The sequence below is a fragment of the Cygnus atratus genome, chromosome 1 (genome assembly GCF_013377495.2).
Source record: "Cygnus atratus isolate AKBS03 ecotype Queensland, Australia chromosome 1, CAtr_DNAZoo_HiC_assembly, whole genome shotgun sequence".
In the NCBI taxonomy this organism is placed as follows: domain Eukaryota; kingdom Metazoa; phylum Chordata; class Aves; order Anseriformes; family Anatidae; genus Cygnus; species Cygnus atratus.
The window spans coordinates 118,996,708-119,011,807 of NC_066362.1; the positions used below are offsets into that span (position 1 = coordinate 118,996,708).

A 15,100-nucleotide genomic window follows, 5' to 3' on the forward strand; every position below is an offset into this window, starting at 1 on the left:
GCACACAGGCACAGGGCGCCTGCACTTCCCGATTTAAACTTCTACAGGCCTTTGATCAGACCTTCAGGTCCTCGCACATTCAAACGAGAAAGAGATGAGTGCCTGCCTTTCCGCAAATGCAGCAAAGATGGCTATTAGCCCCCCCGTCCCTCTTCCCCCCACCCACACGCTTACCAAAATCAAAGAGATGCTTAATGCCAAAATCATGCGCAGCGCTAAGGACAGGATAATTAAACGCTGCAGATTGTATCAGTCACAAGAAGAAAAATTGCAAAGCAGAGGGTATGTATTTGTCACATGGTGAAACCAGCTGTGGAAGGTTTTTCTAGGAGCTTTGAAACAATTCCAGCTCTTTCATTTTTTTTTTCCAGGGTAATAACATTTTTCTGTCAAAAGCAAGTTAGTTGTTAAAATATGCATAAAGGCATGTCATTCCAAGCTGTGCACTTGTGTTTCATTTTCACTCCCCCCCCCCCAAAAGAGTTTTGTTACAACTGAAGAACAAAAAGGAAGCAGCTAGAAATCTGTAATGGTTCCATTTATTAATACGTATATCACAAATACTCACAATATCAATGCATTCTCGTTGGCATGCTAGACAGAGGCATTATTAAAAAAGTCCTATTTTTTAAAAAGGTTTTAAACTTTTGCTTTCCCCCAAAAATATTTCATATGCCTGTTGTTTTTTTTTGTGATTTTTTTTGTTGTTTTTATTTTGATTTGATTCAACAACGTATTTGGTGGCTGCAACCTCAATGCAAAAAGAAAGAAAAAGAAAGGACGGGAAAAAAAAATCTGAAGGCCGCAGTACAGCACGGTTCAGTTAGTTCATAGCTATCTAATAAAAATAAAGGAAGCAAAATTACTGCCTTCACGGTAAGCAACAACACAGCTTAGTAACAGTATTACACAGGATCAGGTTCAGAGGCAAAATGCACTAGACAAAGCCTACCGGGATACGCACTAGGCATACAACACTGAGTAAGAATCAAAGATGTAGAAGAACACCAGGAGCAACGCTTCCCTTCAAGCACAACATTTTAACATCATTTTCAAGTATCTTTATGTTATGTTACCGATTCCTTTTGTTTTTGGGGACGGGGAGCAGGTGCGGGGAAGGGGGAAAGGGTGAAAACCTTAGTAAAGCAATAAACAAACCAAGAAATTAAGGTAAAACCAAAAGAATATATATTTCATATACCGGTCTTATATGAACGTGTGCAACACTTATTAACCATGGCGAAAGGCTAATCGCGCCCTCCAGTCACTACATGCACAGCCTGGTCGATGCTGTTAATGAATTAATTACCTGTGTTAACTTACAATGCAACTACTGCGTGACGAGGAGCAGACGGACGGCGCCGCGTCCTCCACCCGGCCGCCAGCACGGAGGTCGGGTGTGGAGGCCGAGCGGTCCCGGCGGCTCTCGGCGGCACGGTGGGACTTCACAGGATGGTGGTAACACTACACGGGGGGCAGAGGTCGGGAATTCGGGGGGGCGGCGAGCGCGCACACGCGCGCACGTGCTTGCTTGTGGTGGGGGGGTGTGCGTGCGTGCGAGAGACGGTGTGTGCTATAACATTCGTGTCAGTCTTTCTTGGGTGCTGCTGCAGGTCCTGGTCCTGAGACAGGCTCTGGACGTCGCGCTTCTGAAAGACTAGATGGGGGGGGACAAAAGGAAAGCGCCGGGTTGGCTCGGTTGCTGACAGCAGGTATTTCGCCCTCTCCTTTCAAGAAGAAAACTGAAATGGCAAAACATTCAATAGGATGTTACCACCTCCCCCTTTTTTTTTCCCCAACAGACAGAATATTGGGATGAAAAACCCAAGAAATCACGTGGGAAGACTTAATTCTTGGTGAATTAAGCGGCATCTTCTGTCTTCAGCAGAAGCAGCACATACAGCACACCGCACAGGAAGCGGGCACGGCTCACCTTGTTACACCATCTCGTACTGGTTAGCAGTAATAAACCGGGACAGGCAGCACGCCAGCAGCATCCCGATCAACTGTTCCAGACAAGAAGAGAAGCAGAAGAGAAGAATTTAGGTTAAAGGAATGCAGGGCAAAGCAGAGGCCACGGCAGGCAAAGATTTCTTGTCCTGGTGTTATCACCCACAACAGAATTTATCCCCTGTTTTAGGGACCACTCTAATTAGAGGAACAGCATTAAAATCTCGTCCTTCCTCACTGGATCCTCCTCTGGATTGTTACCCAAGCCCCTTTATATGACAGGCGGCACGTGTTTTTACTACTTTTCGATCCTGTTGCCATTCCAGGCCCAGCCAGGCACGGACGGGCAACCAGCGGGTGCAGCAGCACGCTGCCGGCTGCGTGTCACTCACTGGCTCCACTGCGGGTCCTGACGCCCCAGGGTAGCTATGCTTTCTTTACAAACGATGCAGCACTCGATAAACGAATGTTATAAATCCAGAAATAAAACAATATAAAAAGAAGTCTTTCACTATTCCCCTGGATATTACTCAGATTATTGAAAACAGATCCCTTGCCTCCACTCTTCAATAACCTCTCAGTCATTTCAATGTTTTGTGTGCTGCAGTTTGTTAGCATTTTCTGCATATGCCCACAGCATTAACGCACTGTACATAACTCAGCCTCCCTTTTCTCATTGGGATTGGTCAATTAATTAACTCACGAGCATACCCAGATTGTCACCGTTCATCACCGGCCACGGGGCGAGGCAAGAGGGCTGCCTCCACACGAGTATCAGCCTCTCCCTGACTTTGCTCCAAGCAGCCGCAGCAGCTTTTGCCAAGGTTTGGGATCCCCCAGCTGCTCCAGCGCCCTTTCTGGCGCCATGGGGTGCCTGGTGGGGACAGTCCAGCTCACGGAGCAGTGCTTAGGAAGGCAGATCCCAACCCCGTCGCACCATCAGGGCTCCGCTTCCCCTTAGGCCCTGCAGAGCGCCCGCAGCTAATGGCTGGCTGGCTGCCCGCCCAAATTGGCTCCTTCTTTCATTTCACGCTTGGGAGTGTTTGTCATTTCCCCTACACAATCAGTGCTCCCTGTAAACACTATCATCATCAAAATATTCACCTTCTCCACTGGCCAATTGCTTGATCCCCTGTTACGCTACACCCGCATTACATCGCTTTACGGTTGCATCTAAATACTGAGACCGCTCAAAGGCTTGAAAGCGCTTGCCTCCCCCCTAATAACATTTCTGGACACGGCTGTAAGAAGCACAGCTGAGTGACACTCCACTTATGTCAGAGTCAAGCTGGCATCAGCCCAGAACAAGACCAAGCCCGGGTACCACAAATCCAGATAAACTGTTTTATGCCCCTAGGATGTCACATACCTGGTCAGGCCACGCTCCATTTGACGGAAATTTGCCACGTAGCACTCCCTCTCCTATTTCAGGGTCTGCATGAACCAAACGCACCACAACTGCTCCAGGAACAGCACAGCACCAGGGGTGCTGGTGTCAGATCATGTACCACCATGACTGTGCTAGGCATCTGAGAAGGGCATGGGGTCTTCCCTAAAAGTAGCCTGAATCTCTGCTGTCACCAACACGCCCCCCTCCGATTTTGCCACCAAATAACAAGGATGATATTGCCTTCGATAACCCTTCCTCAACAACATCCAATAAAGATCTCAGCTACTAGGCTTTGTGGGCTGTATTTTCACAGCTGCCAAAAGAGATGTGGGTGCTGGAAACACTCCCCAGCTTTGAAAATCTTACTTGATACCAAGAAGACATTTTAGCCTTTTCTACTCAACATCTCTAGACAGGTATTCCAGCAGGGAACTGATGCAGCAGCTGGCGTGCTCACAGCTCACCCAGGAGCCTGTGGACCAGTAACAACGATGCCACCACTATCCGTCTGGGCTTTGGATTTCCATGTGTAAATACCCCAGTCACTGGGATGATTTTATCAATTTGGCAGCTCAGAAAGTGTTGCTGAAAACCCATTTACGTTCAGTGGGTTTACTAGAGGGGCTTTATCAGTTCCACTGCTTGCTTGTACGATGTTTCTTTATCTCAGCTCCAGTTTTGAGAATGAGATTTCTTATACCGCGTGCCTGGTGTGCAATGCTCCATGCCTTGACATCCAGAGCAGAGTTAAGTAACGCTGAGTGGCACTGTCCCACCCGCCTTGCTGTTCCCTTTTTATGTCTGCAGTACCTTTCCTTCTTCTCTCACCTTCCTCAGCTGGTCACACAAGTTACTTCCCTGACTTTTTGCCCTTTTCACTACAATGAACTCCACAGTCTATTTCATCCTATTTATTTTCACTGAGCAAATTCCATCCCAAACGCAAAACCGTTCCCCCCTCATCCTACAATGGCCAACAGTGTACCTACATTCAAGGTAACTCATCTTGCTAGCCTGTGCCACGAGATCCTTATTACTTCCTATCCCTCACTAGAGCTTCGGTCTTCCTTTGTTGCTATTTCAGACAGCATCACATTGCACAGTCCCAGACTGCCACAGAGGGGAGGAAAGTCAGGGCAAAGCCTGGAAAACACGGGCAGTTGGTCCTGCACTAGCACCCAGCTTATGGCCACCATTGTTCCCTAACACAGCCTGCTACTCCTGTCAGGTTTACACGGGAAAGATGCTGCAAGCAATACAAACAGCAAGCATTTCTTTTCCACATTCGACTGTACAAGACCTCCCCGGCTATCTTTAATTTGGGATTCTTCTTCTTTTTACCGGCTGCAACTCACCAATAAGCAGTTGTCTAAGTTTTGTAGCATCTGCAGGCACACAACAATGTTTTGATTTAACCAAGTCACTCGTAAGATGAACGGCAGGTTACACATGAATGCATCTTCCTGATCTCTGGTCCACTTATTAATTCCTGGCCCTGACTATATGCTGATTTATGCATCTAAGTCATTATAGTACCATAACACCCAACTTCTGTATTTCAAAAATAACGGTCCGCATATCAAGCCATTGCATACACTGATTTTATAAGGCACTTCTACCCATCACTAGGGCACAGCAGAGCTATAACAAATACCTTAGAAGTACTTTGAACACATATAAAACCTTGTATTTTACAAGGTGTGTAGACTCTCACATTGAACCACAAGAGCACTGTCCCTCCTGTACCAAGAAGAGGCGATATTGTATTAAGTTGCTGAATTTTCCTCACGGTGCTCTTTCATTACAGTCACAGCTACAAGTTTTCTGTATTTGAATCAGGTTAGAGGCTCTCCGTCTGTGAACCACAAATGAGCTCCCTCCACCCCCTCTTGCTCTCCGTGTTTGCTTCATCACTTGCAACCTCTGCTCTTCAGATGGAAGTCCCTTATCCCATTGTGTAGCAGGTCCCTGCAGCTCCTTTGATACACCAGAGGAACCAGCATAAAAGGGTTCCAGCAAAGAAACTAGCTGCTAGAAGTTGCCTTCATTTCCTTAGCTCCCACCATCTCTCAAGTGCCCCATCTCAACTTTTACTCACTTATTAATTCCCTTTTTTTTCCTTTTTTTTATAGTCCCATTTTTTTGAGCTCTAAGAATGACAAAGTTCAAATATCACTCCACCAGGGAAAGTGCCAGATTTGGTTCTGTAGTTGTCTCCTCTCTCACTTTTTCCTTTTCTTCCCACTTTTCTAAGATTACTTCGGTCTCCTGAAATATTACACAAAACCCAGAGAGTTTGTCTTGATACCTCTGGTCTTGCTACAGGGAACTTGAAAATACTGACAAATTCTTTGGCTTAGAGCACTGGAAAACCCACATCCCTCAGGTGCATCTTCCTTACTACCATTCTGTTGGCAAAAGTTCACTCCAGACAGCTCAATGCAGTCCATACATTTTTCATTTCTCCATGGTACCTAGGAGTAATCTTAGGCATATCTTGGATCTGATCACTGAAATCCATCCATGGCGACTTCCTAGCAATCTTATCACCTACCACACACATGATGACTGTTTTTTAAATATAATCATTTCACAGGTATTAAAATTGAGTGGAAGCTATCCTGCAGGACACACTTATTACATCTTATTATACTGAAGAGAAACTGAAGTGCAATTTGAATTTCCATTTTTCCATTTTGTGTCTTGGTATCTTCACCATTTCTCATTCTTTGGAACCCCACCAAAATCTATAAATACAGATGCGTTGAAGTAAATTTGAATTCATCACCGGATCAGGTAAGCTAAAACTGCTTTTTTATCCATCAGGAATAACAGTATAGTTCAATGATTTACCTTGCCGTATTCTCAATATGCAGAGCTTCAAGCATCCTGGTTCCCTGCCTCTGTTTCATAAGACAGCACATTTTCCATGTCATGTGCTGCTTACCCCAGTCAGCCTCCAGTGCCGCGGTATGCCTCTGGCACAGGTCCTATCTCCGTACTAAACCCACAGCGATTGGTCTTTAGAAGCAGCAGACTTAGTGTTATATTAGATTTCAGGTCGCACGTTGCATCCCGATAAGGATCCAACTCCCCAGCCCAGGTGCAACGGGGCACAGAGCTGCACACCCCTCCCTGGGAGCTGTGCCAGGCCAAGTCTCAGCCTCCGTGTCTCCAGACAGGGGTTGCAGTAGACAAGGTTAATGATGTCTCCACCAGAACTGTGTCCCCAGTTAGGTAGAACTACTCACAACTACGTTAACATACAGGAGGGCACAGCACCTGGCTTCCAGGCCTTCAGTACAGAAGAAAGAATTTGGCTTTAACATTGCACTGAGAATCCTTTATTCAGGGACCCTAATGTCTGTAACCCTTCCCCCTCCCCCCCAAATCCCTCTCTTGCACCCCTTAAGCCAACGCCTGCACTGTCGTTTTATCTAGGAAAAGGTCTTCATCATCCACGCTGCTTACATAATTTTATTCTCTGTTGGGCAGAACAGTATTCATTTTGCTGCTCTGAAGAGCACCTGCTAAACGGAAATTATCCCAGCTGAAAGTAAGCGTTGGCATCTGATGCCAAAAACTATAAAATTGTATTTTATTATTGTTATTTCAAATCCGAGACGCAGTGCCGGCTTCTCAACATGCAGACAATGGTAGCAGCGCAGTGATTCGTTAAAACTCCGACTCTGACTGGGAGGTCTGTGCCAGGCCTGCGAGATGTAATGCCATTACATCAGCCTTCCCCGTTTTGGAGAATCAGCACATTCCTCATGCTAGTCAACACCTCACAAATCACGCGAAGGAAAGGCCCTTGACCATGCTTTGCTGGAGATGAGCGACACGTCGTCATCTGCCTTTTACTTAGATTAAAACTATTCTCAGTAGGAAGAGCAAAACCTCGCCTGCAGCTGGAATGCTGCCTGGCACTACTGCCAGCCAGGGCTAACCTGAAATCGATTTGTAAACACCAACCCTAATCGGGTCCAGCAAAACAGATTAGTCAGGAAATGACAACTGGCCGCCTTCTCTTCTTTTTCTGTTCTTCTTTCTATTCAGCACACACACCTTGGGTTTCCCTCTGAGCCGCAGTGGCGGGGTGCATGCCCCACGGTGCTGCCTGCAGCCCGCAGGGCTCGCCTTGCCCCGTGCCAGCAGGCTCCTGCTGCGGGGATCACGCTCTGCATGCGTTGCCCAAGCCCTGCTGCAGCACTGCCTGCCTTCCTGCGTGGCGTTCACAGAGCAACTGATGACCTACAGCAAACAGCCAGGCACGTGCCGAAATACTGACAGCTCCAGCTGAACTCCCCCTCCCAGCTGCAAGCAACTTCCAGGCAAGATGTTTCTTTGCCTATCATATGTGTGGTAGACTGACTAAAGTTTTTCACATAGTACCAGTCCTGATTGAAGCATTTACCCTAGCAGCACATAAATGACTCGTAAAGTGCTACTTATCCCATTATTTTGGAGGGTTTTACATTAGACATTTAAAAAGATGCTACATAGCCTTCTAGCTGTCCAGAACCCAAAGTGAAATAAAGAGTTCAGAGTCCTACAGAAGTAATCAAGTTATAATCGAGGTTGGAGAAGAGTATCAAGACAACTGTGACCATTCAACAAGAACTAGAATAGACTTTTAAAAAAAAAATCTCTCCCCCCGCTCCATGCACCAGTTCCAGACTTCTGGTTTTCACTTTGGATCACAAAGAGCTGACACCCACGTGCATGCTCTGGGTGCCTTGAGGTACGGTGAACTAAGGTTTACATTCATATTGAACAGGATGAAAAGCCAAAGCACGGGGCTTCTCACACCTGAGACCAAGACAAGAAGGCATCAGGTTTATAGATATGCCCAAGGCAGAGCAGGCAGCTGGCCTGAGCCCACACATTTTCAGGGCTACCTTGGATTGTGTGTATGATGACCATGAGGATGTGGTGGCCATTTTCCACACAGCTTGTGGACAGTTACTCTGAAAAACCTGGAGGCCACAGCAAATTCTGAGTGAATTAGCCTCAGAGAGCTCTTATAAATACCATGCAGCCAAGCACAGACCGAACAGATGGGGTAGCCAGGGCAAGAGGGGAACTACAGCCCCTCCATCTACTTGCCCACCACCAGGAACAGCACTGGAAAATCACTTCTTCCAGTGCAGCACAGTATAAACCTGCATCTTGCTAACTGAATCCATGAGTTTTCAGAAGTCAAATAATTTGTCCTAGCACCTCACTTTTTCATACCCCTGGATAAATATAAGTCATTCAAGAGATATTTGTATTTTCAGTGTTGCCTCAGGACCCAGGTTTTTAATGTTGTGTGAATGAAGCAAGTGAAAGTTGCATGACAGTTTTTGAATATGACGCTTGCAGTCATACCACATACTCTCCACAGAGAGAAGGCAGACTGCCTCTCAAACGTAAGTGGATCAGACATCAAATACATCCTCACACATTTTGCTGCACCATTCTGCAAGCACTTTTCCATTGCCTGTGTTTCTCCCTCTCTCATTTTTGCACATTCGCGGGAGAATCCTTGTCATCATGCATGAAATGAGTAGTATAAAGGAGCACAGGTCTTGTTGAAAAATGCAGGTATTTTCCTGCCACTTCTTGATTAAAAGATTCTGACCAGTCCTTTAGTTTCCCTAACCTTTGTCTAGGTAAAGACAGTTTGAATATCAGAGAGCAGCAAACTTAGCTCTTCTCTTCTCCTACCCATACCAAACATTTTAGTGCAGGCAAGGAGCTGGTTTAATAACCTGGTTTTGGCAGATCTCTGCTCAAAGTGTTCCGAGCTACAAGGAAAAAGAAAGATCAATCACCAAAACCCAGTGCCCCTTGCAGGCTCCCTTTTCCCCTTCTCTGGGATGCAGAGGCCTGAAGGTACACTCTTATTTGTATTCTTCATTCCCTTAAAAAATAGTAAGAGAGCTTAGAAGATAGAAGCTTATCCAAACAATGGACAAGCTATTTGTCTTCTTTGCTGTTTATGCTCCATTTAAGCCAATGTTTTATTGGGTTAACCTCTGTGTGACCCGGTGAAGGGACAAGTTGTTTTCCTTGAGCTAGTCATTAGCTCAACCGTAACTGATATTCCCACGGAGAAACTTCATTTAAGTTGAAAAAAAGAAAATCAATGAACAGATGACCTCAGGACTAACGAGCATGCTGAGCTCAGTCCCTTACCATAATCCTTCCTTCCTTGATGTCAGGATAAAGAGAAAGAAGAAAAAAAATGGGGGAGGAAAGCGTTTATGCACTTACCTGTGAGAACGCAATCCCAAAAGCAACTCCAGCTATAATTCCCATATTTGTCTCCATAAAACTGGTCACCAAATCGTAACAGCCCTGGAAAACAAACATAATAATTCTTTGTATAGATCTTCCCTGGCATGTACACATACATACATACCTCTCATTTAAAATGTTCTTGGGCTAGACGATGTTTTTGCTGTTATTTCCAACGTCATCTTTATTTCTAACAGCAATTCTGAGTGAATGACGGAACATGATGACAAAAATAGCTCTGCTTAGAAACAAAGGCATCCGAGTATTTTTAAAAGCTAAATGTGATGTTGCACTCATTTTCACAGGTCGTATTAAAGAAAGACAGTTTGCAGTGACTGAATAAACATTACACCTTTGATTTAAAACCACACCAATAACGACGTAAAGTCATGTTATAATACAATATAGGTGCCAAAAAATGAGTAAATGATGCTGATCTCTGAATATTCCGGATGTTTAGTACAAGCATGCTTCAGGTGTCCAGTGAGGCATTCTGCTTACCTTCATCAGTCAAAGGAGACCAGGCAAGGTTCTGAGAGGTATACAACTTCAAACTATCTAATAAAGTTATCAGGCGTCTTGTATGAAGCTTCCTGGTCTGTTTGCTTTAGGACATAAAATTCCCTGTCCACCTCCCCAGACTCAATTTTCTGTCTCTAGCTCAGACCCTGACTCCATCACCGGAATTGCTTCCTCCTACCCCAGCTCATGGCACACACCAGTGCCAGAAAATTCATACATGTAAGCTGCCCTTCTCTTGGACAAGCTTTTTTGAGATGTCCTGCCAATGTTAGCTTTACCCAAGTTTCTCCAATTGCCTACTCTGCTCTTCAAAAAAAACAGTTTGAAATTAGTTTTCCTAGTTTGTGGTCCCTAAATGAATCTAAACACATGACAAAAAAAAACTTGAAAAAAAAAATCCATTTTCTTTTCTTACTAACTCATTTGCCCACACAACACAAAGCCACATCCCACCTTTTTGACACACCTCCCCAAAGGACCAACAACACTCTCAGCATAAAGTCATTCCCATGGCCTTGCATGTAATATTATAACTTTATCCACTTTATCAGAAGTTGGAAACAACAGAAATAAGAGTGAGTTCCCCTTCCCAGTTTGGACTCTAGTCCTGTACTGGAGATACATCTCTACATTCCCCCTCCATCCACACACTACTTCTGCAAATACTGGAAGAACTCTGCATGATTTCAGAGCATTACACTGCTTGTGAAAAATAACAGCTAGAAGGAAAGGACAATGTCATCTGTTGCAGACAGGCCGTTCATGACCTAAATTATATCATTTCTTTAACCTCTTCTGTAATATCAGAAGACATTTTATTTAATCCTGGGAGTAATGAAGTGGTAAACCTAATAGTAACTGAAGATCAGCACAGCCATAATTCAGTTCTGAAATGTTTAAGCATATGTATTAATTATGTCTTACAACACTGTACAGTATGTTAGATTCAAGCTTGCATATTTAACACATCAAGCAACTATAGCTGTGCGTGTGCCGTACATATTACGAAATGAGATTAGATTTCTCAACCAGTTCTTTCATTCAGTCTGACACGCTTAATGTTCTCCTAGCTTTTCTGAAATCTGTTCTGTTCAACAGCCTTCAAGAGAAGCAACATCTAACAGCAATGGCAATTTGAGGGAGACAGAAGATCTCACTAAAAAAACATGCAAGTGAGATAGGTGTGATCATTCTCCTCATCTGAAGACCGTATTTTCCCAAATCACAATCATCTGTTTCCTGAAGTACATTGCATAAATATGGCTAACTTCTCTCCTTGCTGTGCACATGAATAAGACTGCAAGAAGCAGTAGTACAAATGTTTGTGAAGCACTGTGCTGATTAAGAGGTCACAAGTGACGACGTAGCAAGAATATGATGATTCTTCACACATCTGTTCCTTTATTAAGATTTTTGAGAGAAATAGTTCTTGGGATTTGCTGGTAAGGAGCTCTGAAGATTAAAAGCACAATACAAACTTCAATTAGCTAATCCTAATGACAACTTTTAAAGTTAGGTATTAGTCCCATCTGAGATCAGGAAACTGACAGACTAAATGATTTACACAAGGTCACCGAGCAAGTTAGTGGCAGAGTTTGCAAAGAAAACCCAGGAATGTTTTCTTTTAGTCCTTCAATTAGATCTTTAGCTAATTCTCTTTGGATAATGTATCATTATTCTTCGGGCAAAATAACCCTTCCTCCAGCTTTACTTTTTATTCTCACGCCCCTTTCAGAAAAATCCCACCTTGCTCAAGAGTTAGGGACAAATCCAAGATCCAACAATTGCTAAACTTCCCCATGGTAATCAAACCAAGTAACGAAGTCAGCTGCCTCCCGAGGAATCGGCAGTTCTCCTCCACCAGGTGACTCGGGCATTAGACAAGAGGCAGGTTGAGGAGCAAGCATGACTGCAAGCCAGTCACTGGCACTGGACAAGTTCCTTCATCCCACAGCTGCTCCCTACACATTTGCAGGTGTCCTTTGCCAAGAGGAACTCACAAATGGACAGGGATTCCTCTGTGCGTGCAGAGCATGGGGAGTAAGCCTGGCACTTTTGGGAAACACCAGACTGGTAGTGGGAATGCAAACGACACCTGCACTGTTACGCAGCCAGGAAAGGGTCAAAGAGCATGGCCATCCCCGGACGGATCCCCCGTTAGAGGACAAGGCAGTCTCTGAGGATGCACACACACACCAGAAAGCTTTCCTGCCAGGGATGCTGGCTGTACTGCACATCCCATAGATCCACACCCATCCTGTCTCTCACCGTCTTCCCACTTTTACAAAAACATAAAGTTACTACAAGTTCATAAAGTGTGAATGAAAGGAGTTGCTCATCCTTCATATTCTATACTTATATTCTATATCTATCCTATGCAACCCAGCAAGATTACTTTGCTGGTGACGACAGTGAGTTTCGTAACAGATGGACGTCACTAATGTTCCAGTTACATCTGCAACAAGTGGCTCTCATTAAACTATCACAGAAAATAAAGTGGTTAGAACAGAAGAAGTCAGTGGGAAATAATCCTCTATTTTCCTTTCTTTTTTTTTTTTTTTAATACATGCTAGAAGATGTCCACTTGACTGGTTTGAAAAAAAAAGGTGTTGCAGGCTGTTCTCAGCCACCACTGCAACTTTCTGATCTACAGGTGACTGAGGTGAAAAAGACAGAAACAGAAAACAGAGAGGCATTTCCATATTTCCCGTTATCTACTCAAGACATTTTCTTCTTTTTTCTTTTTTCTATGCAACACTGAAAACAGAAACAGCAAAGCAAACAGTTCTTAACTCTGAGGTATGCTGCAACTTAGCTTGGTGATTTGGCTACAAATTCATTAATTTTACCAATACACTGTCTGTTGCTTTTCTTGCAAATCTTAACTAGAAAGAAAGAACTGATGATGCACCAGCAATTAAAGGAAAAACTTGAGCTGTACTTCTGCAGTCCAGTGTCTGTGATATATGCTGTATTGTTTTCCCTTTATTCCTCCCTTTCCTTGTGCTTTGTGTATTTTTATTCCCCAATTATTCATTTTCTTCCTCTTTTTCCAACCTGCTTTCCCATTCCTGTGCTGTTTTCCCAATCTGTTCCTTCAGGTGACCTCAGGCTGTGCTTTGAATGCAGTGGCACACGTTCAAAGATTTTCTTAAGAGCCACTGTAAACGTACCCACACAAACATACACTTGTCAGTCATCCCTGTTTTCTCTGTTTGGGATGACAATTATGCACTGTCATTTCTAGTAACACTTCTAGCGCTGAAATTTCAAGTAGAACATAAGCAAGAGTAAAACCTGTCCTTCCTTCCACCTAGACACATCTTTCTTCTGAACAAAAAAGCACAGCATTCAGCAGGAGAGCACAGAGAAGCACTGAACAACCTAGCTTTCAAGGACAGCCAAATGCATGTGCTGCACACACTCCTTTGCCTGATCAGCACTGCTTCTGTGTGCAGAGCTGTACCTGAATCAGTGTTATGAGGAACGGGAACAAATTTCCTTCTCAGCAGAAATGTCACCACAACTGGTCATTTGAGAAAAGTCAGCTTAAAGAATTTGAAAGCAAGTGAGGAGCAAAGCCCATCCTCACCATCACTCTGCCCCAAAACACATCCTTACCAACCAAACATTTGAAATGAAATGCCACTGTTCCACTGAGGTACTGGATGGTTTCATAACAATTGCCCTTGGCACAACGTTACTATTACCTTCTGGTTTACTTTAGTGGCAGCCACGGTCATATTGCGCAGATCCTGAGTATTACAGTCACTGGAGTTCATGCAACAGCTTGTAGGGATGCCATGTTTGAAGAAGTAAGGGCTGGTGCTCCAGTTGGTATAGCTCTGAATGCCACAGCAGCTCAGCTACAAGAAAAAAGAGGCAGATTAAAATAAATTAATAAAAGAAAAAACAAAAAAACACAGAATTGAAACTAGTACAGAATCATCACTGCCCACTTAAACTCATAAATAAAATAAAGGCAGGTTCTCTCCAGATTTGAAAAGTAGATACTAATCCCCACTATTTATTACAAAAGTGTCCAGATCTCCCATCAGGAAGACAGGAGCAGATGAACTACTAAAAAGGTATTTCATGAGAAGAGCTATTATTTGTTACATTTAACAAAGGTCCAGTCATAAACCCATCTTTTTTAATTGAAGCCATCTTTTTTTTCTTTTTTTGCTCATTTATTTATTGGGTGAAAGATGATTCTGGAAATTCAAGATAGAGCCTCATCATGTGGTCATAAAAAATGACCTTAAAACCCCAAAATGTTATAAAGTATTAAAATGAACACAGACAGGGTCAAAGCAGTACAAATTCCTAAGGTGAAGCAAACTTCCCTAACTCACCAAAATAATTTCTAGGAAAATTCACTGAGCTGTGAATAGGAAATCATATGTTCACAGAGTGTGTCTATAAAATCAGCTGAAAAAACATAAGTCAGGAAGGATGGTTCTGCTCTAGATGCTAAACCAGAAGACTGTCATTCAAAGATACGGAGTATGTGCTGAATTCTCTGCATGAAAAAGACTTATAAACGCAGTTCCTGTGAAAACAGAGCTACAAATGGCGTGAACATTTTGCTATGACAGAAACACCAGACAGTTACTCAAAACTATTTAGTTCAGCCAACTCCAAGGAATCAGAAATTCCAACAAAGAGTTAACATTTCTCAAACAGGCAATCTGACAGCAGAATATACTCTATTGAGACCAGCACTATAGTCTGCTGGGCTGGAGGAGCCAGGTTAGGGGCAATTTCAAATGTGCTGAGGGGCGCTAAATAATAGTTGTCATCTCTAAGATAGACCTAGAAGCCCTCAATACATTTACATTAAAATTTCATCCATTTGGCAAGTTCCAATCCTACGAAAAGCCAACTGGCTCAAAGCATGTACTGTGAGCTGCAGGGATCTTTTGGCTATGGTATAACTTCCTGTGAGAATTT

At 43.8% G+C, this 15,100-nt stretch overlaps 1 protein-coding gene across 2 annotated transcripts in view; it reads right to left on the minus strand.

Annotated features, from left to right (window-relative positions):
* Positions 1-518: 518 nt before the first annotated feature.
* TSPAN7 (tetraspanin 7) overlaps positions 519-15,100 on the minus strand; it is a 94,432-nt gene continuing 79,850 nt past the window's right edge. Inside the window, exons 5-8 of one of the 2 annotated variants that reach the window (XM_035542272.2) lie at positions 13,858-14,013; positions 9,602-9,685; positions 1,934-2,006; positions 519-1,657 (exon numbers count right to left, since the gene is read on the minus strand). In XM_035542272.2, the coding sequence (XP_035398165.1) occupies positions 1,938-2,006; positions 9,602-9,685; positions 13,858-14,013 (309 nt within the window). In that variant the 3' untranslated portion in view covers positions 519-1,657; positions 1,934-1,937. Of the gene's footprint in view, positions 1,743-1,933; positions 2,007-9,601; positions 9,686-13,857; positions 14,014-15,100 lie in introns of both variants that reach the window. The other variant, XM_035542273.2, reaches the window with a different exon arrangement.